At 31.8% G+C, this 27,458-nt stretch overlaps 1 protein-coding gene across 1 annotated transcript in view; it reads left to right on the top strand.

The window, feature by feature from the left end:
* Nucleotides 1–27,458, top strand: part of LOC139513416 (uncharacterized) — a 93,324-nt gene that overhangs the window by 63,426 nt on the left and 2,440 nt on the right. The window contains exons 25-38 of the mRNA XM_071301861.1: nucleotides 1,337–1,668; nucleotides 2,658–2,735; nucleotides 4,698–4,925; nucleotides 5,360–5,474; nucleotides 7,031–7,215; nucleotides 9,002–9,134; nucleotides 10,219–10,395; nucleotides 13,715–13,816; nucleotides 15,101–15,778; nucleotides 19,403–19,501; nucleotides 20,127–20,245; nucleotides 21,347–21,414; nucleotides 24,011–24,156; nucleotides 27,039–27,188. Coding sequence (XP_071157962.1) covers nucleotides 1,337–1,668; nucleotides 2,658–2,735; nucleotides 4,698–4,925; nucleotides 5,360–5,474; nucleotides 7,031–7,215; nucleotides 9,002–9,134; nucleotides 10,219–10,395; nucleotides 13,715–13,816; nucleotides 15,101–15,778; nucleotides 19,403–19,501; nucleotides 20,127–20,245; nucleotides 21,347–21,414; nucleotides 24,011–24,156; nucleotides 27,039–27,188 — 2,610 coding nt within the window. The remainder of the gene's footprint in view (nucleotides 1–1,336; nucleotides 1,669–2,657; nucleotides 2,736–4,697; nucleotides 4,926–5,359; nucleotides 5,475–7,030; nucleotides 7,216–9,001; nucleotides 9,135–10,218; nucleotides 10,396–13,714; nucleotides 13,817–15,100; nucleotides 15,779–19,402; nucleotides 19,502–20,126; nucleotides 20,246–21,346; nucleotides 21,415–24,010; nucleotides 24,157–27,038; nucleotides 27,189–27,458) is intronic.

Genomic DNA, 27,458 nt, shown 5'->3' with positions numbered 1-27,458 from the left:
AAATATATCTTTGTTTGTAATGAGTTATGTGCAGCTTCGGAACCCAGTACGTGGTGGGGACTTTCATTGTACAATGTATTTGGTTCTGCTATGAAAAGAGCTGAGTCTATGTACCATATAATATAAAAGGTAAATTGGTTGTAAGGACCTAGTCCTTGATTGAGATCCTTGTCAGATATTCCTGGACATATGTTTTCCTTTTTGTCGTATTAAGAATTGTTCTTATTTAGTATGTTCGTTTGTGGCTGTCAAAAAATGCTAACATTTCAATTTTCGATAACAGTTAACAGCAAATACATTATCACAATAACAGATAACAAAAAAACTAAAAGCCCAATAACAGCTAACAATGAATAAGACAATAACAGCTAACAGCATATATATTTTCAGAATAACAGATAACAAAGAATTAAAATGCCCCATAACAGCATAACAGCTAAACCCCTTGCCCCCCTCTATTAATGTTATCCACTTGCGGTGGGGTATCATCAGTGAGCAGGAATTTGAAAATAAATAGCTCAGCCTTGATAATTTAAAAAGTAAATGGTTTGTTCTGTGGTAGTTTGAAAATAAATTACCTGACTTGTAATGTATTAAAAATAAATAACTCAGCACTGGTCTAATCATACTTCAGTATGAGATGGCACCAGATTCTTCATAGATTCATGTTTTTTCCAAAACAAATTCGGGAATACTTCTCAAATCTTTTAATAATAAAAGTATAAGTATTATTTTAATATACTTGAAATGTCTGAAAACTGGTTTCATTTAACCTGAACAGGAACACTTACCTCACTTTTATTCAACAGTGCCGTAGCTATCATTTATAACTTGATTTATTCTCGGCTTTCAAAATTTTAGGGTTAAGTGTTCCTTATGCTGGTGATCTAGAATAGTGCTATTTTCGTTTTCCTTAACCACTGACTAAAGTGTTTGAAAATTTCAAATACATTTTATTGCAAAGCGCTTCTCTTATTTTAAGTTTATCTGATTCATATAATTGGTGCTTTTTCTTTTACAAAATATGAACTTTTTAAATAACATTGGTCAAAAAGCTTTTTATCCGAAATACCACCAAAAACAATACAGTATATTTCAATGTAACATTTATATAGTTAATTTAGTATATAACGAAATTGAGACCTCCATTTTTCATATATTTAACATACCATTATTTCTGCAAACAAGACAAATACTGATAGGCATTCTACATTAACTTTTCTTAAACCAGTAATTATTTTTAGATATTTTAATTTGAAGGGTTGAATTTGTTTTGAGATGTGCTGTCAGTTTGTATAGTTTTAAATGGAGGTGCTTTATTCTATTGGTATTGTAGGCGCTGCAGGTGCCTTTTTCGGAGGGATGGTAGGTGGTATACCTTCTGGTTTGATAGGGGGTAAAATCGCTGGCTTTATTGGTGGTAAGCTTGGGAAAGTAGCTGGATCTTTCATAGAAAAACATGCATCAACTGTTGCTGGGGAAGTAGCAAAAGCAATTGGTGATAGCGTTTTTGGAGACAAACCGTTCAGCTGGAAAGGCTTTGGAAAAGATCTTGCTACAGGAATACTGAATGATTATTTTCCTACCAAGACTAATGCTGGGAAACTAAAAAAAGCTGCGGAACAAATAATGGATCTAAGTAATAAATCATGGGATGACCTGCTTCATGTATGTTTAACTAATATTTCTTTTGAAACTGATATATAAGCTATTTAAATATTTGTTTCTATTAATGCAAACTAAATGACATCATTAGAGGATTATCTTTGAACAAGAATTATACTTAACACGAGTCGATATATATTAAAAATGGTACAGTAACACAAAAAAATCAATACAAAGAATATATATGATATAAAAAAATAATGAACTTAAAAGCAAATTCAAATAGGAAAATCCTTACCAAATATCTAAGTCAAAAGCTCAAACACATCAAACGAACGAAAAACAAATGTCATACTCTGGACTTCGTACGGGCAATTCTGATGTAGAAAATGGTGCATTATTAGTTATGAAAGATACCAGTCTTATAGTTTAGTACGTCAGACGCGCGTTTCGTCTACATAAGACTCATTCATCACTGACGCTCAGATCAAATTGGTTAGAAAGTCAAACTAGTATAAATTTTAAGAGCATTCAGGACCCGAAATTTCAAAAAGTTGTGCCAAAACATTGCAGGCTAGCTATTGAACTATATGGTATTTTGGAAAACCTTTATATTTGCATGCTTTTGGAAGGTTGGCTTAATTCGATGAATCTATTGTATTACTAAAATGGGTTGTTTTATCCTCTTTATCGAATAACAGATTCCTATAACCTCAATTTCCCTTTCCTTATTGGTGAAATATTCGTTGTACAGTTTAAGCTTCAAGCAAACAAAAAATCTATATTTGCAAGTGTGAATGAAGCATGAAAATGTAGCATTTGGGGGATAAAATTATTATTTTTCTGAACAATCGTATGATAGATCACACACAATATTCGATAATTATAAGCTGACCATTCACTATTATTCATTGCACTGTCTTTAGTTAACGTTAAAACGTGTTTTCTGTTTTGGTTTTTTTCTGTTTTTTTATCGTGTTTATAAGTACAATTACACAACATACATATGGCTATTCTTCATACCGATACTAATTATGAACCATTATTTACAGGACGCGAAGAATACTGCATCGAACTTATTGGATAAATTAAAAGATAGAATAATAGAATGGATAAGATCATTTGATCCGGTAAGAATCTTTGGTATATTAATTTAAGTTGTTTACATAATGTTGGCCTTGGTATGGAATTTCACACAAAATGTATTGCATGTTTGTGTGATTGAGGATGAGTAGAGAATTATACTATATACTGAAATACATATATTTTCCGTTTTGTAGATTCATGCAATCGAAAACTGATCCATCATGTCATAAACTTTTTATATATGTTTTTCGCCGACATATATGTTGTATTTAGTGGCTTCACATTTCAACCTCTACTGATCTACTTGTGTTTGTTTGTACTCATTCATAGAAAGAAAAAACTTTCTTGCAAAATTCTTTAATTACCTTACAGATATATTAATAATGTCTTAGATCTGTTCCCATTGTCTTTTTGTTGTCGGGATGTACAAGTACCCGGCCAAATCCACTTGTATTTTTGTCCATCTGATGAGTTAAGCTTTTTCAACTGATTTTTATAGTTCGTTCTCATGCTGTACTGTTATACCACTGTCCCAGGTTAGGGGAGGGTTGGGATCCCGCTTACATGTTTAACCCCACCACATTATTTATGTATGTGCCTGTCCCAAGTCAGGAGCCTGTAATTCAATGAGTCGTTAGTTTATGTGTTACATATTTGTTTTTCGTTCATTTTATTTTTATAGAATTAAGGCGGTTATTTTTCTCGTTTGAATTGTTTTACATTGTCATATCGGGTCATTAATAGTTGAGTGTGCGGTATCGGCTTTGCTCATTGTTGAAGGTCGTACTGTGACCTAAAGTTGTCAATGTATGTGTCATTTTGGTCGTTTGTGGACAGTTGTCTCATTGTCAATCATACCACATCTTTTTTTTTATTATTACCTCCATTTCAGAGCTCGCTTTGGTCTCAGGTATCAAAGTGAAATTGAGAGTATACGTTCGTCAACTAAAAGGTCTTTTTCATATGTTGACCTTTTCTCGACATAAATGAAGTTGATCGAGTTCAAACTAGTCTCCATGACACGTGCTGATCTTAAATTTTCTAATATTAACTTCTAATTTATTAGCAATAATATGTTTCAATTTATGCGTAACACTTTTAAATTTTTTAAATGTGTTTTTTACAGAAAAAAATGCTCCGAAAAAGTAATGTGAAAAAAACTCATTTATCGAAAACTAACTGACAACGGCTAAAAAAGAAAAAGAGAAACTGAGAATTAATAGTACACAAGACACAACATACAAAACTAAAGGCTTAGCAAAACAAAGCCTTCAAAAAATGGGGTGATCTCAGGTTCTCCGGAAGGGTGAGCAAATCCTGCTCCACATGTGACTGTTATTTTACCGATTGTGACATTGTGACATGGCGTGTTCATAGTTATTTGAAATTCAAACGAGAAATTACGGCCTGATGTATGTACAAAATTATTAAAGAATTACAAATATAATATTCAGCAACAAACGACAAACACTGAATTACAGACTTCTGACTTAGGACAGCATGTGGCGGGATTAAACTAGTATGAAGGCGACAACTGGAAAACCATAAACATTAGTTGAAAGGGCCTAACTCATGATAGATTAATCAGCAGTACATATAACAAAAACACGGAGTAGACGTTGGAGGATACTTATAAATCCACACAACAAAAAGACACTAATAACAGATCTTAGAGTACATGATGCAGTTACTGAATTTAGTACAAAGCCAATAACAACTAATACATATAATACAAATAATCATGCTTCTAAAACAAAAAGGTTATTTTGAACTGCTGATCATAATCTTCTCTTATATTCGAACAACTTGAAGTGCTAGTCTGGCATAAAAAAAATGTCAGTAACTTTGATGAGATTAGTGCGAGATATTTGTAAATGATAGAAACAGTAAATTAAAAATGAATACTAAATTAATTTTTTTACAGATGTCATTTTGTAAATATGTTGCTAATAAGAGTGTTTGATACATATAATATATCGATATAATGTACATTTTTTTTGGTGCAGAATGACATCATTGGACCTTTAGGATATGGTGCTGCTCGTTTCATTCAAAAGGATACTACAATGAGTATAAAAATTCGATTTGAAAATGTCGCTAACGCAACAGCTCCAGCACAGAGAGTTTTTGTGATTTATGAATTCGATAAATCCATAGATATGAGGACGTTCAAATTGGGAAACTTTGGTTTCGGAAATTTCAATCACGAATTAAAAGAACGAACACATTTTCAGGTAATTATTTAAAAAAAAATACCTCATGATTTCAAAAGGTTTTACGTTTTTCATTCAATTTTTATTGGTTTTCTTCAAAAGCAGAAAATTAAACAAAAGTATTAAAGTTATGATTGTGTAGTAGACTTTGATTTTTAGATTTTGATCATCCTCTTTTTTAAATTCCATATTATACATTATCTAATATCAGTACAACGCTGAAATTTTTCTGTTTCAATAACAATATCAGACAGCTAGATGAATATACTCAAAAGAAGATGAACATAAGATTGAAATCGACGTATGATACGTATTGGCCTAATTTACGCTGGCTAATTTCTAAGCTTTTTGAAGTATTGTTTATATATTATTGTATGCTTATTGTGAATTCCCTTGTCAACATCGGTATCACAGGCTAAATAACTATCAATTTACATCATGTTTCAATTACTTAGGTTTCTGTAAATTTGACTGAAATATATGATGGTTTGTTTGTTCGCGTTCGAGGTGGATTGGACATATTGAAAAAGAGAGTTACTTGGGAGTTTCAAACAGTTGAGGCCAATACAGGTATACATTTAACGAATGAATTTATTTTGCTTTAATTATAAAATTAAGTAAAATCACAAAAGTACTAAACTCGGCGGAAAATTCAAAACGGAAAGTCCCTAAATCAAATAATAAAACACATCAAACGAATGGACAACAACTGTCATATTCCTGACTTGGTATAGACATTTTCAAATGTAAAAAATGGTGAATTAAACCTGGTGTTATAGCGCTAAACCTATCACTTGTATGACAGTTGCTGCATCAAATTTCATTATGTTTACAACGATGTGTGAACACAACAGACTTAATAGATTAAATTGTCAAAAAAGGGGTACATCAGTAATCACTGTGTCACAATCTCAATAATAACAAAAAAAAAACAAATATTAAAGAACATAAAGCAGCTATCAAGTTTTTTTCCATTAATGATCTTTCTAGGGCCTCATGCAGCAAATAATTACTAAGGCATGTTCAAATATATAAAACTACTGTCGTTATCTGCTTTTTGTTTTACAAAACGATTAGCAAAATATCAAATATAAAAAAGAAGATGTGGTATGATTGCCAATGGGAAAACTGTTCACAAGAGACCAAAATGACACAGAAATTAACAACTATAGGTCACCGTACGACCTTCAACAATGAGCAAAGTCCATACCGCATAGTCAGCTTCGAAATGACCATTTTTAATAGTAAACCATATTTTGATTTGAGTGTCACTGATAAATCTTATATATAGACGAAACGTGCGTCTGGAGTATCAAGTTATAATCCTGCTACCTTCAATGATTATTTATAGGGTATGATATAATTGTATAAACAAATCCGATAGAAGTAAGGTTCATTAAGTTAACGTTTAGACTGATAATTTGACCAACTTGTTATATAAGCAAAGTGTTTCGGGGAAATATTTTGTCATTTAATATATGAACACATCAACACTGGTGCTATTTATTTTCATTTGATCGTTCGTTTTCTTTTCCTATTACTTCTACAACCCTGAAACATATATATTTTTCTTGTTTGTCTTATCAAGCTTAATTTGACACTATATAAAGTAAATCTAAAGAAATGATCCCTGTCCCCTGCCATTTGAGAATGTTCAAATATATTATGATAAGTTTATATCCGTACTGATACATCATAAAGTTTTCCATAATCATACCCCACGCAACGAATTTTTTGACTCATTCGTTTGTCTGTCCTGTTCATGTCATCGCAACTCACCTGAAATCACACAACATAATTTCATGAAACCTTTTAGATAATATGGACTGGAAATACTATGTAGATGTGCATATTGACAGGAAATTATGATTTTTTTTCTAGAAGTTACGGCCCTTTGAACCTATTTGCCCACTAAGGTTCTTCAATTTGCCATGTTAATATTAATTGATTTTATATCGGGTAGTTTTCCGCCCTTCATGTCATTTTTTGAATTTATGATATTTTCAAAATATGTTGATTTCATTTTTGCGATGTCGTTACAGCATTCTGTTTTCTTTTTATTCTTATGTTAAACATAATAAAACTATAGTCTGAACAGTGTTTACATATTTTTATGTTTTACTTAGGTCTTTCTCCGAGTGATCCACGTAAAGGTTTTCTCCCACCAAACAATGGCACTGATGGACAAGGATATGCTACGTTTTCTGTCAAACCAAAGACAGATGTTAAAACCTTGACAAGAATTGATTTGGAAGCATCTATTTATTTCGACCAGAACGAACCGATTGATACACCACTAATTTTCAACACGGTAAGAAATTATTCAGAGATATTCGTTCATCAACTTGAAATTTGTATTCTTACTTTCAATACTTATAAATGTTTTAAACTCAGTTTTAATCCATAAACAATACGACATCACATAATTAAAAGTCTACATACAAAGAGGCAATACATTCAATAGAAACCATCCACACAGAATATTATCATGTTGGTCAATATCTATTTTCGTTTGACTTCTTACATTCTTCTGTACAGCATGTTTTTCATTTATATTACAAATGAGTGATTTGATGTGTATACAGGTATATCAATATAAATTGTAAAATATACGAATATGAAAAAGTAATATAACAAAAATACCAACTCCTAGTAAAATTCAAAACGAAAAGTCCCCAATAAAATGGAAAAAATCAAAAACTCTAACACATCACACGAAGTGATAACAATTTTATATTCCTAACTTGGTGCGGGCATTGTCTAGTGTACACAATGGGGAATCAAACCTGGTTTTATAACAAGCTAAACCTCCCACTTTTATGAAAGTTGCACAAAATTCCATTATATTGACAAAGATGTGTTAACAAAACAAAAAAAGGAGTACAGCAGTCAACATTGTGTTATAATCTTAATCACTATAAAAACAAACAAAGAAAAACAAAAAGTCACATAGACAAAGCACATAAGCAAAAACGAAAGACAAGAATACAAAAATTAACCATAGCTCAATAAAGCAATGACGCGGTGTATAAAACAGAGCCACGACAAAACGATATTACCAAAAATAAACTAAACAGTAAAAGTATTAATTTACAAAGAAAACTAAAAGAATAATACAACATGTTATTAAGATGATGAACAATGTCAGTTCTTACAATTATATAAGTTAAACTTCTTTTCGTGTATCCCAAGCTCTAGTGTCGTCTTAAATGGAATCCATAATTATTCTGATGTTGTGGTCCCAATTTATGTGTTGGGCTTGTCTTCACTTAGGTCCTTTCGAAGATGTCCAAGTTAAATTATGTTTAGATCCCCAGTAATAAAATGACCAGATGGGCTGTTGATATAAGGCAAGTGGGAACAGTCACATGTCAGAGGTTTTCTAAGGTATTGTTTTAAATCAAGGTCCTGTGATGCTTGGTTATAGTTAAATAATTTAGGTACAATGGTTTTCGTGTGATTGTAGAATACAATGGGAACAGAATTATTTTGAAAATAAAGTGGAATTTTAGACATTACCTCCTTGTGATGTAGAACGGTGCTGATGTTGATTGCATCAATTCCGTTATTGGCAAACTGGACATGAAGGAGTTTCCTTTTTTCCTCATGTAAAGGTTTTGATCTTACTGGTTTACAAATGAAAAGATGCAAAATAAAACAACTCTCCATTAGTGACCAAATGACATAGAAGATCACTACTACATGTCACAGAATGGCCTTCAAGAATGAGCCAAAACCAATTACGCATAGTAATAATATGAATGTTACAGACATCGAACTTCCTATTTGTCATGTGATGTAAAACTTTTTCATACAGTTATTGACAATGTCTAGCTTTCAGGTAACAGTTACATTACGTAAGTCATTCGCAACCCTGATATACCCTGTCTTTTGTATTGTCTTCTGGTTTCGTAGTTAATTTATTTTGTCGGGTACTTCATGACGGATGGCGTTTGATGTCTTTAGCCGAACAGTTATATTATTTTCACATTATTCAATTCCTTGTGTATGGTGGCCTTCGGCTGTAGTCTACTCTTTGTTATGGTTTTTGTCTCTTTGACACATTCCCCATTTCCATTCTCAATTTTATTAAACAGATAGACGACTCTCCTCCTGACATTAATGGCTCTGTTGTACAAGAAATGCTGAGCTCGGAAATTTTGGCAGTAGCAATTTCCTATCATGATATAGGATCTGGATTTCAATCTACAGACGTCCTTCTGAAATTGGGTTTGATTATTATTACATAGTTGGCAATTGTATTCACAGAGTATAGAAAACTCTGTACCACTAATACGTGTGTGTATTTACACAAAAAAACAAAGAAATTACAATGTTGTTTAATTACATTTATAGAAATGGTTAATTTAAACATTCGGAAAACATTGACCTGTCCTTCAAGACGTTAGAAAAACAGCTGCCTTTAATCAAACTTTTTATAAAAAGTAAAATAAAACAAATCCAACCGAAAATATGTCACCAAATGGCAAATTTAACAGCTCAAACACATCAAACGACTTGGTACAGGCATTTTTTTTGTGTAGAAATTGGTTGCTTATACCCTCTCGAATTCTCTTACTTGTATGACCGTTGCATGGAGTTTTATATTGACAAAAATGTGACAACAATGTGTGATCAATTCAAACATACAGAACATGTAAAAATGTCAAAAATTAGGGTATATTAGTAAACTTTGTGATATAATCTTCATAGTGTTGAAAACAAACAAATATGTCAACAAAGGGAACCAAAATGGTATATAGACACACCAAGCACATAAAAAAATGAAAGGCAAGACACAAAAGTGACCATGTTAAAACAATAAACTGACGGGACGTATTAATATCAAAAATGGACCAAACAGTAGTGGTAAAAAATGTACAAAGTAAAAAAAAAGTTCACTATAACACGTATTTGAGATGACAAAAGCGGAATAAGATACACATGTTTTTGAACTTACTTTGGGTAAAAAGGACATATTCTTGTGCATAAACCTGGCCACAGAAAACTATTAAGACTTCGTTTTATAGAATAAAATACAAATATACATCAACTATCTACCAATCAAATTCCGGATATTTGAAAAAAAGGGCTACCAAACTTACACTGCTGTATAGTTTTTGATACCTTTGGGAAAAAAGTTCTTACAATTGTCCAATAGGTAAATATTTCTCATCAGGTCACTGTTGTTAATATAATTATAGGCAATAATAGTTTACCGATATTCAAATTTCACAAATCAATTGATATGAAACACATGAAGAAAACAAGTAAAAACTAAGAGAATATGAAAGAGAATTTAACTTGTTTGTAGAATATGGCTATGAGACATTACTGGCTGGAATAACCGAAGATGTCATACAAATACCATTACCTCCTGGTGAGGAATATCAACTTTTATTTAGTCCTGTGGATTTTACTGATAACCGACCGGGTCTCGAAAGTATCAGAGAAACGAATACTATTCATGTATACTTTCCAAGAGTACCAGGTATTATAATTTTTCTGTTTATCACGAGTAAATATATTACAAATATATATATATCATTTCCACAAAATATCGCCTTCTAGATTTCTTGTGAAACTGTAACATCTTAGCGTCCTCCTGAAGGATTGTATGTCTGCTGGCGACTTAAATAATAAATCTAACAAAAATTTCCCTCAGATGATAAATAGACATTCACCTGTCATTCAGTAGCGTATATTATTTATTTATGTCTCAAAAATTTGCATTACGATATAACCTCCTTTTTTTAGCTCACCTTGCCCGTCGTCCGCCGTCGTTAGCTTTTACAAAAATCTTCTCCTCTGAATCCACTTGACCAAATTTAACCAAACTCGGCCACAATCATAATTAGGGTATCTAGTTTAATAAATGTGTCCGATGACCCCGCCAACCAACCAAGATGGCCGCCATTGATATAGGTGTAAAATATAGATTGTGGCTTATATCTATGAAACAAAAGCATTTAGAGTAAATCTGACATGACTAAAACTGATTATCAGGTCAATATATCTGCCCGGAAATTTTCAGACAAATCGGACAACCAGTTGTTGGGTTGCTGCCCCTGAATTGGTAATTCTAAGGAAATTGGTTATTATTTTGAATATTATTATAGATAGAGATAAACTGTAAACGGCAATAATGTTAAGCAAATAAAGGCAACAGTAATATACCGCTGTTCAAAACTCATAAATCCATGGACAAAAAACAAAATCGGGGTAACAAACTAAAACCGAGACAAACGCATTAAATATAAGAGGAGAACAACGACATAACACTAAAATGTAACACACATAGACAAAGTCCCACGAGAATAACAAATATAACATTAAGCAAAGTAAGATCTACAAATGAGTGAACATGACCAAACTCGTCAGTTGACCCATTTAGGAGTTATTACCCTTTATAGTAAATTTTTGATAATTTTTTCGTAAATTTTTGTAATCTTTTAAAAAACTCATCTAGTTTAAAAATTGTGTTCGATGACCCCGCCTTCCAACCATCATGGCCGACATGGTTAAACACAGAAAATAAGGGTAAAATGCAGTTTTTGGTTTACATCATATAGCAAATCTGATAGGTGGCAAAAATATTCATCAGATTTAGATTAATCCGCCCTGAAATTTTCAGACGAATCCGACAACCCGTTGCTGGATTGCTGCCCCTGAGTTAGTAATTTTATGGAAATTTTGCAGTTTTTTGTTATTATCTTATTTATCATTACATCTACTATCTATTACTATTAATTATGTTTTTAACCTTAGTTTACATGATTTCCAAAGCATCAGTAAATACAGGTGGGCGATACAGGCTCTTGAGAGCCTCTAGTTTTACAGTAGGGGCATTAAGGTCTGGTTTTAGCTCAAGAGAATAATTACATTAGATGTATGTTTCATTATAATTCTGATTGGCTAACTAGCAATCTCGTAATATGCTTTAATCAATTGCATTACACAATGTAACTTTTCATTCATGATGACACGAGGTCCCACAATAAAGTGCACAGGTAAATGAAATAAAAATTGATAAAAGGCGTGTTTTCATGATCCTATAGGTAAAAATGTAATTATAAGTATGCGTTTACTTTTCTACATTGGCTAGAGGTATAGGGGGCGGGTTGAGATCTCACAAACATGTTTAACCCCGCCGCATTTTTTGCGCCTGTCCCAAGTCAGGAGCCTCTGGCCTTTGTTAGTCTTGTATTATTTTAATTTTAGTTTCTTGTGTACAATTTGGAAATTAGTATGGCGTTCATTATCACTGAACTAGTATATATTTGTTTAGGGGCCAGCTGAAGGACGCCTCCGGGTGCGGGAATTTTTCGCTACATTGAAGACCTGTTGGTGACCTTCTGCTGTTGTTTTTTTCTATGGTCGGGTTGTTGTCTCTTTGGCATATTCCCCATTTCCATTCTCAATTTTATTGAATGCTTTTTTTTGTAACTTCGTAGGGTTGTAAAAGCGTTGACCGTGCGCACATTTTTAGTGGAAGCGCTTCATACAAAATGTACTTCGGTCAGCGCTTTTACACCCCAATAAATTTACAAAAAAGAGCATTCAATTCTTAAATAAATGTTTGATAACTATTTCAAATTAGCACATAATGTTTAGAAATGCATAGGGTCAAGAAGTATAAATGAAAAACATTAAGATTTTTATCTGATGACGTCACAATAACGTCATAAAATGTACTGTTCTCACAAAAAAAAATGAAAAATACAGAATTTATGCAGTTGTCTATCTTTATTTCCGTTCTGCAAACAAGAAACAACAAAATGATTTAACAGAAGCTTTATTATAACTATTGACACAATCTCACTAAATATAAAGTTGTTTCGAAAGATGAAAGGCTTTTATGATTCTTTTTTTCTTTTTTAACTAAATGCACATGTTTTGTCAGTTTTGTAACCCTATATATATTTACTTTGACATGGCACTGGTAGTATATGAAAATAATAATAATAAAAATAAAAGGAATATTCAACATGGAAAATCCTTTGTCCAACATCAAAATCAAAAGATATCATCCGAATAGAAAGTAACTGCCATATTCTTGACTAGGTACATGCAGTTCCCATTTTAAAAAATGGTGGATAAAGCCTGATTTTATAAACCTCTCACTTGTATGACAGTCGTATAGAATTTCATTATATTTACAACCATGTGTGATCAAAACAAGCAGACATAATAGGCAAAAATTTCAAAAATTGAAGTACAACAGTAAACATTGTGTTATTATCGTAATCACTATAAAAAAAAAAAAAGAATAACTAACTATTTCAACAAAGAAACATAAAATGAAATGTTTAAGACAAAGTACATGAGTCGTGTTTGGACATTTTATTTCTATATCAAACGTGTTTGTGGACTAGCGGTAAAACCAAAAACGGCAACAGGTTTTTTTTTCTTGGTCTTGTGTCGTTTCATTACGCATTTTAAACAAACACGTTTACGCCTGTGTGTATTTATTTTTTTTGTAAATCACCTTTTTCAGTTAGTTATAGGATACTACTTAATTGGAAATAAAAACCTTCTGGAGCATTTCATGGATGCATGTGTTTTGTCTTATACCAGGTTTAAAACGTAATTCGTTTTAAAGACAAAAGATAAGAATTTCCAAAACCGTGAAATACACCCATCGCAATATCAAAAATGTGTACATGATGAAAAAAGAAAGAAACAACACGCGTACGCTCATTGTTGTTCATTGTGTAAATAACCACCAACAGCAAATAATAGAGTTTTTCCTTGTCTTACAATTTACAAGATTAAAGATTTTTTACTCAAGGTTTATTTGTTGAATTTAGGCATTTGTAATGACAAGAACAATTGTTCAGGAAATGGAAACTGTACAAGCAACAATAATTGTGTCTGTGACATAGGATTATATGGTTCCGATTGCAGCGAAGGTAACTATTTTTTCTAAAAAAAAAAATTTTATACTGTTATTCCATATATTTTGATATTGTTTATATGATAAGCTAGTGTTTTCATTCAATTTTAAGTCTTGCTGTTTTGAATAAAATATAAGTTGAGCAAGTAATCCTTTTTTATGCTCGCCTCCGTCTGTGTTCATGTCCGTCCAAAACAAATTGTTTCCATACTGTATTCTCTTGTCTGATTTGAATGAGACTAAAATGGACAGTTGATATAGGAAGAGGTAGATGCCTATTGAATTCGAGATTTTAAATATTAGTTCATTGTTTCTCAAAATAAATTATTTGGAAAACATAGTTCCCAGAAGTTAATTTGATTTACCCTTCCTTTATTGCAAGACAATTGATACAATATGACATCTATTTATTTAAGTCAAAATGTCAATGTTCAAGGTCATTGATCTTTAAAATAGAAAATACTGGTTTCTTTGAAAAACTAACTGATATGTTAATGTCTATCAATGTTATTAATAACATGTGCCAAGCACCTAGTCCGTGGCCAGGGTCATTTGGCATGTCCAAGTCGCAAACATTGAATATTTGTTTATGAATATTGTGTCTTTGGGGAATTTATTGGTATTCATTTGGTTTCTCGATTACTTACCTATGTGCATTTCGGAGAGCATCTGTAAGAAGTGTTATCCACGTGTTTTTCTTAATATACAACTCACTTTTGAAAATGGTTGTATATGGGGATCGGGTGCTTTCCCGTCTATTCTTCCTTTCGTTCTCATTTAACATTTATCATCCGAAAGATTGTTGGTGTTTCATTTGACATGACATGGACTTTGACATATCTGCAGACTATATTGCACATCTGTTTACCGGTAATCCATCTACAATCAAAATAGGATAGGTTGTGATTTTTCCAAATTAGTTTTGTGTTTTCAAATAGCAAATCCAGAATTTTGTAAAAATTGGTTCGTATCATTTTGAAAGCTTTGGTAGCAGTCATTTATTTATAATAAATATGTGTTTAATTTTATATCCAATTATTATATGGATGTAGTTTGTTATTAACAATGATAACTTAGTTTAGACATGATCAAGCATGCTGACATGATAGGAATACAATTTAATTCAGTACGAAGAAAAGTTATTTCATTGTGCTAATTTCCAACATCTTTGTTAAAGACTTTAATGCGACACATTTATATTACATGTAAAACTTCGAATCATTGATTCGTATCTTATTATGTGATTATCACCGTTAAAAATTGTAATGCTTCGATTTTTTTATTTCCACATTTTTTGCAGATACACCACCAGTTGAACCACCAATAATTGATGTTCGCGATGCCGAGGGATTTGAAGATTCAGAAATTACAATATATATGTCGGCAAAAGTTACAAATGGAACACAATTCGACAGCTTCAAGATATACATTATGAATTTTCCTGAAAATTCGACATTTTCATTTGGACAAATGAGTGATTATGGTTGGGAATTGGATTTTATTGATTTTGGAAATATTAGTTTTATGCCACCAAGGGATATATCTGGAAATTTTACATTTCATGTCCTTGCTGAGTTGGTACAAGGTTCACGAAACTCTACGAGAAATAGTTTCATTTCCGTTTTTATCGAACCTATTATTGATGGTGTTGACATGCGAGTAAGAGTCGATTGCATTAGCATGGAGAAAAATTATGCCAATTTACATATAAATGCACCTTTAAAAGACATGGATAGTTCAGAGACGCTTGAAGTTAGCATAACGGTTCCTGAAAACTTTAATTTGAGTTTAGGGCAAGAAACTAATACGGGAACATTTGTACTGTCGTCTATGGATATATTAAATACAATTGAAGTATTTGGAGGAAATATGTCGGAAGTTGATCACTTCAATATTACAATAGTTGCGATAGTTGTGGAGAATGGAACATCGCTGCAAAAGTATTACAGTGATACTGTTGTTGTCGAGAAATGTACAGGTAGGATTCTTATCAACATTAATAGTCTTTTATTTGAATCTACATATTGGGGTCAGTCAATTGTCTGTGTCAATTGCGAGCAACTAAAAGAAGTAAAGTGTAACATATAATTGGTTCAATTTGGGGGAAATTTTATTGTATTCCTATTATTAAGTATGTATAGAAAGCATTAAACAGTTAACTTTCCTTCATAATTGTACCAATTTAAAGCTTGAATTTACATATTTATGTTGCTCTTGCTTGACCGATTAACAGGATGTCCTACCACAAAGCAGGTAACATGTCGAAGAAATATAAATTCTGGGGTCAAAAATCGTTAATATGAAAATGGTCTACAGGGTTTCCATGGAAAAAACCAGTTTTTAATTTAATTAAATACGTTGGGCGGTGAGCAGGTCCGAACATTGTCCGTGCAATAACGTGTGCAACCTCATACCAATGGTTTTGAAATTAAATGTATTATCATATTTTAATACACAATAGAGTTTTTTTTATCTATCTATTATACTGCTATGTAAAAATCATCATCAAAGGGCAATAACTCTAGTTACGAGTTCACAACTGATATTGACAAGGCCAAATTTAATATTGCGGATTTTTTATTTTTACCATTTGGTAGTCATTTCCTTGATCTATTTGCAAACGGTAGTTTATGTTTTTTTCCGTGCAGATTACTTAGAAATTACACAAATTTCATGACAATAACTTGATTTTATTTTGTTGATCATTTTTTGTTAAGAGTTCTCTCTTTCTTCTTAAGTTTTTGCGCAAAACTCAAAAGAGGGTAAACAAATCCTTATGTAAGGGCAATCACTCCTATTGAGAGTGACAGTCTACTAAAAAATATCGATAAAATTTGACTTGTTTGTGGATCTTGTTTTGCTGAAAATTTTGTTACTTAAATTTTCTATCCATCTTTTACACTTTTTATCTCAAGGCAAAACAAAAATGATAAAAATCGTCAGTAAAGGACAAAAACTCAAATAAAGAGAAAAAAATCAGTCATATTGTCTTAAATGTAAATCTTGTTTTGCTGATAATTTGTCCCTATATAAGTTTCTGTCTTTCTTTTATAATTATTACGATATAAGGCAAAAAGGCAAAAATTGGTAAGAATCATCATCATCGGGCACTAACTATAATTACGAATACAGATATGGACAATGCAATACTTATAAATAGATCCGGTCTTGCTGATCATTTTTGCACCTTTAAGTCTCTCTCTTATCTATTATAGTTTTCGAGATAAAAAGCAGAAATTTCACATTTAAAGGCAAAAACTCCTGTAGGTTGCACTTTGTTCATACAGCTGTTTCACAAACCACGCCTCTTTCAGGAAGATATATAATATACATAGATATTTCATGTTGTTTACGTAACGAGTCCAAGATATGATCTCTATGTTTCATCTCATAGAGACATAACTTGGTCGTGTTACAATTATAAATAAACTTAAATAGCGGCTGCCTTTAATTTTGAGTAAGACAAAACAAAATGAAGGTAGGGGTACTTCAGAAATTTAGTACAAGTTTTTACTCTTAAGAGATCGGGGTATATAAATGTTGAAAATATGCCGCTCAGACCAATATGTTGACCTTTGAAAAAAAAGTATTGCAAATGAACTTCCATTCTAGGGACTAATTTTTGAAATTAGACAGTGAAAATGGGACATTTTAAGCCTTAAAAAAAGTTCCTATGGGAAATTGCATGGTCTATATTTACAAAAATGCAACCTGCAAGAAGTCGCCTGAAAGTTTTGACGTCATAAACAATTGGCAGAACTCGACATTTTGAACATTTTGATTCGTCAGATTTTCTTTCATTATAATGGTTTTCAATATAAAAAACAGAACTTGTATTTTACCGCTATGTCCTATTTTTTAGCCATGCTGCATCTGATTTTTTTTAAACTAGATGCGTCAATCATGATTATATTGTTCTTAAGTACCACATTTACATGTATATCACATATTTAAAAAAATAAGTAGTAGTATGATTGCCAATGAGACACTCCACATGAGACCAAATGACATAGAAATTAACAACATTAGGCCACCGTATGGCCTTCAACAATGAGCAAGTCCATACCGCATTGTCAGCTATAAAAGGCCCCGAAATGACAAATGCAAAACAATTCAAACGATAAAACTAACGGCCTAATTTATGTACAAAAATAATTTATGCTAGCGTTTTTTCGAAGTGTGGGATGTTTTTCAGTCAGTGTTTTAATTATTGTTTATCGTATAGCTATATATCTTGTTCATACATTTGTCATATTTTGATGCAGATACTAATATATCACATTTTACTGTATCACTTTAACACGTATTTGACCTTTACCATTAATTTGAAAATGCAATCATTGATTTGTTTTACGAGTAAACTTGTCTGTGCCAGATATAGATATCCGTCAGACATGATGTATTAGGTTTGGCATGTCATATCATTTGTGTAGCCAAGTTTGGTTAAATTTGGTCTAGTATAGTTTCTGAGGAGAAGATTTTTTGTAAGAGTTAACTATTCATCGGACTTCTCACTTGACAGTCGCGTATAATTCCTTTATATTGACAGCAATATGTGAGCAAAACAAACAGACATAATAGGCACAAATGTCAAAAATTGGGGTACGACAGTCAACACTGTGTTATTATCTTAATAACTATAAAAACATGTAACTATTTCAACAAAGGAAAATGAAATGATATACAAATATTCTAAAGAAACAGTTCATAGCAAAAATAGCCAAGCCAAAAGTATATTATCAAAAGGTTGACTAAAGAGTCAAGTAACGCCAGGACATCGAATCAATATTTGAAGACATCATGTATTATTTGGGAAGTTGCGACGAAATATTTATCAACAAGATATTGGTATCTTCGTATGTTCTTCTTTTTAGAAAAGGGACTAGAAGTTTTTTGACATAACCCTGGTTTCATCAATTTTCTTCTCAAAATAGATATAGAATATGACATGTCATAAAAGCCCGAAAGCGCCATTCAAAATACAGAAAACCCAGTATCCTATCAATTTGACCGTTCATGCCTTGGTGAAGACTGGTCTGTTATTCGAAGTATAAGTATCATTCTTATGAACAAAAACTTCTAAAGACCTTAAAATACATAAAGGCAGGATTTAATTTGAAAATAAATCATATCTAAATGAATGTCAAAAACTTCCTTCGGTATCAAGTCTTAGCTGCATAACTTTGTGGTGAGTTGCTGTCGCCTTTGATCTTGCCTTTTTTGTTGAGGTAATGTATGAATAGCCTGCCAAGTTCAGTCTGTGTTTTTGCTAGTTTTTTTCTGTATTGTTACGATCTGATGATGGTTCTTATGTTGTACAGTTACACCAATCTCCCATGTTAGGGAAATGCTTTGGCATTAGAAAATTTTGTAACCCCACCACATTCCGTATGTGATTGTCCTAAATCAGGAGCCTGTATATCATTTTTTTCTTCATAGTTTGAATGCAAACCAGGTCACCTATTATTGTGAACTTCTATGTCATTAGGTCTCTGGTGGAGAGTTTTCTCATTGGAAATCATCTTCTTATTTTTATATTCACATGTTATTACATTTTAAAACTGAACATACAAATTAAGATATATCAATCTATCTATTTTAGATTTAATGACATCAACTATGAGTGTCAGCCCCGGTCTAGATATTGATTCATCAACAACTAACAGTGTAGATGTCTTTACGACACAAAAACCTACAGAAGGTATACATAAGTTTCAATATAAGATATTCAATAACAAAATTCTATTTCTATTATTTTGCTGATGAAGATATAAATCTATTGTTCTCAAGTGCCACATTTAAATATTAGGTATGAATTTGAGCCCGTGTTTTATTGTTGTTTATCGTTAAGCCAAATTTTGTCCATACATTTGTCATATTTTGAATGATGCAGATTAATATACTAGTATAGAACATTTTATTGTATTACTTTAACATGTATTTAACCTTTACCATTAACTTGAAAATGCAATCATTGATTTGTTTTACGAGTAAACTTGTCTGTGCCAGATATAAATATTCGTCAGATTTGTTGTATAAGATTTGGCATGTTTATCAATATCCAAGCCGTCGTGTCGTGTACAGTTATAACGCACATGTAGTTTTGACATTTCACTTCAATGTACCTTTTTTTGTAACTCATGTCTTTTGAGGTGTATTTTCTTTTTTTTTTTTTAAATATGAGCGTATCTGATTCACATATTTAAAATGCTCCTTCTTTTTGTGTTTTGATTATTTGTATAATTATGTTACTAAGGGTCATTAAATGTCTAGAATTTTCTCCTTATTCCCCCCAAGAAGTTATTGGTTTTTATTTTCATTAATAGGAGTGGAAAAGACGTATAAAGAGAGAATATATTTGCGCCTTGATTTCGAAGTCACAGTGGATTTGACAGATACAACAACCACAACATACAAAAAACTGTTACAAGATACCTTCACAGGGGTAAAATTATTTATGATCTATACAATTATTAAGATCACATGACCAAAGGAATTGTATGACATTGTGTGTAGTCTACTGTCGTTCATCAATAAACCGTTTAACAAAACTCGTCTCTAAAGGCAAATCGACAACAAGCTTGTTTAATGTGCTTTCTTTCAAATTTGTTTCTATTGTACGTGTCCCTCTAATTTCTCAACATGGCTACTGTTACTATCATATCGTTCATGTTCGTACTATGACGGAGTTTACAAAGATTATATGTATGAATAAGAAAAGTCATGAGGTACCTTTTATAACCTGTTTCAACCCACAAGTTTCTTTTACTTCCCCTTTATGAGTTTACCTTTAAGCTCGATATTTTGTTAAACAATTTAAAACTGATTTGTATTAGGATAATTAAGCGATGGACAAAAACTAGCACATAGTCATAAATTCAACATATAGTCATTAATTTCTTAAAACATATGAAAACCTTAACAAAAGGACAGTTTTCTAACAAAATCGTCAATTATGTTTTCAAAAGTAGGTTACAATTCTATGCGACTGCCATGTAAGTGAGAGGTTCAGCAGGGATTATCCACCATTTTCTACATAAGAAAATGCCTTTACCAAATCAGGAATTTGACAGTTGTTTTCAATTCGTTTTATGTGTAGGAGTTTTGCCAATTTATAAAGGAATTTCTGTTTTGAAATCTCTTTGAGTTCGGTATTTTTGTTATTTTACTTTTTATTCGAATCGTTAAAGAAATTAACCTTTAATTCAATCATAGATCGCATTTAACCAATATGAAAATTTTTGTTAGCTCAATAAAAATAAAAGACGGTTATCGAAAAAGCTAAGTAATTACAGATAACATGAATGTATTTCCTTTGAATTTTTTCGTCTTTTCATACACACTGTGATCATCAACTTTGATCTTTTGGCCAAAAACTGTTTGTATAGTTTAAAGGATACTCAAACAACTCGTTTTTGTCCGTTAGGTCGTTCGTGCGTTCGATCGATCGATCGATCGAGAGAAAGTTAATGTTTACATATTTCATAGATAATTTAAAAACGAAATGTTCATTTAATTTGTAGATATATACTCTTTTCTTTTTCAGTTGTTCGAGTATTATTCTCAATCATCTATCAAGGACGTTTTTATCAATATTACGTTGCTCTCAATTGCGTAAGTACCTTATAATAAGTCCAAAGGAGTAGGTCCGGTAAGACCCCTTTTTGGGATTAACAATCTTATCTTAACTAATGTGGAGCTATCAGTATTTTCGCTTACTCATTGTTGCATGAATTGTTATACTTTTAGTTGTAGTGCCAGGGGGAAGCATATATAAACAGGTTGGGCAATCTTGTGAACAGCTCAACCATAAGCAAAATACAAATGCTTTCCTGTTCTCGTTTATGAAAAGAGAACTATGGTTGGATGCCCGCACATTTGAAGAAAAAAAATATGCTGCACAACAATTGATCTGCTAACACGTTGTTCATCCCTGTAATGTGTGCTCCTTTCAGATAAAAATTGTTTTATAAAGCAAACATCCATAGATCCGAATTCCTTTTACAAAGCTGAGGAGACCGTGTTCCCCCTTGTTTGATTATATATTGGACTACTATAACAACATCTGACCGAATCAAATATTTTAAAATATGAAAGCGGGGAAATTGTTAAAGAGACAGGAACACGGCTAATGAGCAAAAGCAGCACAGTTTGACGAACCTCAACTTGTTTGTTTTTCAAAACTTGATGTAATTTCTGTATTCCCCCTTTCTAGACTGTTTATATGTTTATGTTAATTTTTTGAGAAAAAGTCAAATCACAAACAATCTGAACGCCGAGGAAAATTCAAAACGGAAAGTCCTTAATGAAATGGCAAAACAAAAGCCCAAACACATCAAATGAATGGATAACAACTGTCATATTCCTGACTTGGTACAGATTTTTCTTAAAATTGTACACTTAGCCAGCTAAACTCACTTGTATGACAGTCGCAAAAGATTCCATTATATTGAAAATGGTGTATGAACAAAACAAACAGGACTTTGAAAAAGAGGAATATCTACTAATTTTCACTTCTTCGTACTACATTTGTATGAACATCAAGATTATTCTCCTTAAATCTGTACAGGGAAGTTTTAGCTAGCTCTAATTGTATAGTTTTATTGTTGATATTCATCCCAATTTGTATCTAGTGTTAAATTATGTATTTATATGACAGAACTTTCTTGGTATTCCTAATTATTGGAAGAATTTTATACACATAAGTAGTATACCTAAAACGACAAAGTTATTTTCATTTACCTGTAGATATTATTAAAACCGTTTTTTTTTTAAAAGTGATTATTTTCGAAGGGTTAAATATTTCGCGGTGGTGTCTTGCTATGGCTTTGTTTGGACTTGTTTGTTTGCTTTATGGCCTTGAATGTTTGTCCCTTATATAAATTAACTGTGCATTTGCATTCAGGTATCGCAGATCAAATTTATTCGTTGATAGTGTGTTAATTTACGTTTTTTGATTGATTTAAGCCTTCCAATTGATATTTTATCGTGTGGTTTTCTATGTTGGGAAGTTATGCTATTGTTTTTAGAAAAAGGGAGAAGGTTTGGTACCATGACAACGTTTAAACCCGCTGCAAATGTTTGCGCCTGTCCTAAGTCAGGAATCTGATGTACAGTAGTTGTCGTTTGTTTATGTAATTTATACGTGTTTCTCGTTTCTCAATTTTTATATAGATTAGACCGTTGGTTTTCCCAATTCAGTGGTTTTACACTAGTAATTTTGGGGCCCTTTATAGATTTTTGTTCGGTGTGAGCCAAGGCTCCGTGTTGAAGGCCGTATATTGACCTATAATGGTTTACTTTTAAAAATTGTTATTTGGATGGAGTGTTGTCTCATTGGCACTCACACCACATCTTCCTATATCTATAGACAAGATCAATAAAAATATCAAAATTGGAGTACAGCAGTCAACCTTGTTTTATTATCTTAATCACTATTAAAAATAAATAAATATGTAACAAAAAAACATATGTATAGGTACAGACCCACGATAAATGAATATTACCAAAACAGACTAAACAGTACAAGTAATATACATAAAGACAAATAAAAAATACTTAACACGTTATTTAGATGATAAACATCGTGAGAACCCAGAATCTTCACTTCAAATCCATCTTGTATTATTAATTAAGTTGAATTTATCAACAATGTCTTGGTACCTTCCGATGAACTTGTTTTAGAAAAGGGGGAAATGTTCTTTGACATTACCCTGGCTCATCAACTTTCTACTCAGACACTGGTGACTTTTACAAAGTCTGAATAGCAGCTGCAAGCTATTGAACAGCGATTAAGTTAGGATATATATATATCCAATATGCAAGTGAAGTTGGTATAATGCTATTAAAATATACTACTAATATGGATGTTATAAGAACGTTTAATCTGTGTAATACACACGTGTGGTCCTCAAGGATGAGCATATATATATTAAAAACATGTCGAAGAAATTGCCTACGATACTCGACCATTTTCAGTAAAAGGACATTAGTGAGTGCAAATTGCAATATCTAGTGGACTGTGTCCGTTATATTTCACTTACAGTGACAAGTGAAAAATAAAGAAAAAATAAAGATTTGATTGGTACATCTACCAGGTAACTTTTACGAAAAAAATATATCCATGATAGAGGCATGAATTATTTGATATTATTTCAGAGACCTCATTGGTTTGTCAAAAATAATTAGAATTTTAAATAACATTTAACAGGAAAGGCAGTCTTATTGCTAATCATGACGTTATTACTAGCACAGAATCGAAAGAAGAAATCACGATGACATTAGATGCGATGAAACAGAACAATCCTTTAAAGATCGGAAATCAAACTGTGAAAGCTTTGTCTTTCAATGTGATTGGTAAGACTTCTCAATGTGCATTGAGTGATAAAGTTTATTTTAACGTCATCATGGCGTCGCATACGGTGTTTGGCTTTGTATTTATATATTTAATATAATAGTATACAGTTATTTTAACAGTGAATTATAGTATTTGAAAATTACACTAAAAACTCTTAAAGTTACTACAATTTCACCAATACGAGTATTTTCATTAAAACAAGAATGCCGAGGATAAATCTAACATAAAAGAAGTAATCAATAAAAAATATGAAAAAAGTAAATATTATATTTATCAATTTAAAACAAATCTGAATCTTAAAGAGAGGCTAGAGATATCAAAGGTATATTCAAACTTATAAGTTGAAAATATTGACAACGCCATGACAAAAAAGAAGCGGCGTGTAAAGATCCTGATCCACATGGGGCATCCGTCAGCTCATGTCAGCACAATATGTAACCGATTTAAGTTAACATCAAACTGAGCAATGCTCAATAAAAGTATGTATGCTTATTGGGATGAAATAAAGTTTAGATGAGTTATTATATATACATATACTCATAAATACCAAGATTAAAATTTTGTTCGCTAGACGCGCATTTGGTCTCCAAAAGACTCATCAGTGACGCTCGAATAACAGTAGATAAAAAGGCAAATAAACTACGAAGAGTTTTGAAGACACGAAATATCGAACTAGGTTCTCTCATTCAGCTAATGTGATCTATTCCATCGCATATACAGGCTATTAAGTCGCAATTTTTATCTATCGAATAATTCAGATAGAAAGGATTGTGCTTCATGAATTTTGCTCTGACATATTTTATGACAAAATATTGAAAAATAAAACACACTTGAGTATTCAACAAGAGATATTTGGGCTGCATGATAGAATTTTAACAAAAATGTAACAAATGTAAACATAGTTTTTTTTCTAAACCGTCTAAGGTCGTCGAATTCCTTAACAAAATATAATTATGAAACACAAGGAGATGGGTTTTGATTGGGAATCAGACAAATATCTTCCAAAAGGTGGATGTAAGCAGTTATAGGAAAACGTACTGCCTCCAACAATAAGAAAATCGCATACCGTTTAGTTAAATATAATAGCCTCCGACATGAAAAATTTGACTTGAAGAATTCAATAAAAAACAATTAACTTCTTAATTCATAATAAAACAATTTATGAAAAATAAATGTGAAAGACGTTAACAAACGACAATCTACAGGCTCTTGACATGGAACAGGCACATATTGAATGTGGCGGGTTTAAACGTGTTTCTAGGCGATCAACCCTGAACCCGTTGTCTAGGAAAAGGGTGTTACAGTACAACATACGAACAAACAATACAATCAGTTAAACAGGTCTTAATCAATGAGATCGATACACAGCAGATAAACATCTTACACAAACATAGACCGGACGTGGCAGGGTATATTTACAACCCTTACAACCACAAAAACACAAAACACTGATCTAAGTGTAATTGCTTTTTTAATTTACTGATATTTAAGTCAATATTTATACCAATGAACACAATATTCAAAGATCTAATTACATTGTTGAATTGGTAACTTTTTTTAAAAATAAGATAAAACAAAACTTTTAAAACAGTTAGAATTAATTGCATAACAGTGTGGTCGACAGTAAAACGTTTGTAGGTTGTAACTTGTTTGTCAACGGCTATGATTTTATGCTCACCCAGTCTGTCAGAGGCCTTCCAGTGGGGATTGAAATATTCACTTGTTACACATTCCGATACATAAAATGAAACTTTCTTTTTACAAAGCTTGAAAGGAATTTGTTTTAAATATTTATTATAATCATCACATACAACCGTGTCATTTATAAGAATAATAATGTTCAGAGATGATATTATTTAATAATAATTAAAAAAATAGGTTTATCCATTGTAAAAAAAACTATTAAGTTGATGGGGTTTATTCACAAAATATCTCATTGATTAAGACCACAACTACTTCTACGGTGTGATCATTTAAGAATGGCCTACTATTTATTCAATGCGTATACATGTGGGTTTTGTTTGTGAAGAGTTCTGGATGATTAAAAAATCATTTGATTTCTTTGTTTAATACCATAAAACGATTCATTCTTTCAGATATTTGTCACTTTGCCTTATCTTCAAGTCCAACACAATTTCTCACGTTTCTTACAAAACTTATATTCTTGTGATGTATTCTTTTGTTGAAAAAAAATGTATAGATATAGATAGATATAGGAAGATGTGGTATGAGTGCCAATGAGACAACTCTCCTCCCAAGTAATAATTCATAAAAGTAAACCATTATAGGTCAAGGTACGACCTGCAACACGGAGCCTTGGCTCACACCGAACAGCAAGTTATAGAGGGCCCCAAAACTACTAGTGTAAAACCATTCAAACGGGAAAACCAACGAGAAACGAAAAACACATATGAACTACATAAACAGACGACATCATGCATTGTAACTTTTAAAGCCAATTAAGTAAAAAAAATAATCTGAAAGAACGTGCGATATCATATTAGGAAAATTGATGGTCAAACCATAACAAAAAATCAAGTAAAGAATTTTAAGTATTCAACCTTTATAGCTTGCTGTTCGGTGTGAGGCAAGACTCCGTGTAGAAGGCCATTTTTATTTATTTTCAAATTACAAAGGTTATTCCTGATTAGTATTTTTAATTATTTTATTAGGCGTTTAGAACCTTTGGTGACCTCACAGTTTAAGTTTCTATGATAAGTACGTCGTGAGCAGTGGGCATTACAGACGAACGTAAACCTAATGTTCCCCAGTCAATGAATGGCCATAGCTACACTGTTATGAATTTCATTCTATTTGTATCTATAAAGTAAGATTCTAGTAATTCAAGTAACTAATGTTAATATTTTCATCTTTCATTTAGATTCAACAGAAAGCGGAACATCAAACGTGTCAAAACTTTGGATAGCTGTTATAATTGCTGGTGCTGCTGTGATTGGATTCATAGTTATAGTAACCACTGTCTACTTAATACGGAAAAACTTGACCAAACACAAAACTGAGCAAACCCTTGGTAAGTGTAAAACCACTTTAGCAACTTATATATTTAGAACATGTCGGATTTTTTTTAAAGATTCATAATCAACTCCGGAATTTGAGAGGAAATCTTGAAGTTAATTAAACAATGCAGAACTTTAGATCAAATACACTGTTAAATCCGTCCTTAAATTCCAAAAGTGTATACCACTTTTGTTATTATAATATACAATTACTTTGTTTATGAATAAGAATTTTGGTTTTTGGGTTCTGTCTTATTTTTCAATTTAAAGCCAGGATGCAGAAA

The sequence above is a fragment of the Mytilus edulis genome, chromosome 2 (assembly GCF_963676685.1).
Source record: "Mytilus edulis chromosome 2, xbMytEdul2.2, whole genome shotgun sequence".
NCBI lineage: Eukaryota > Metazoa > Mollusca > Bivalvia > Mytilida > Mytilidae > Mytilus > Mytilus edulis.
Note: the sequence above shows the minus strand (reverse complement) of the source record. Positions and strands in the feature narration are given on the sequence as shown.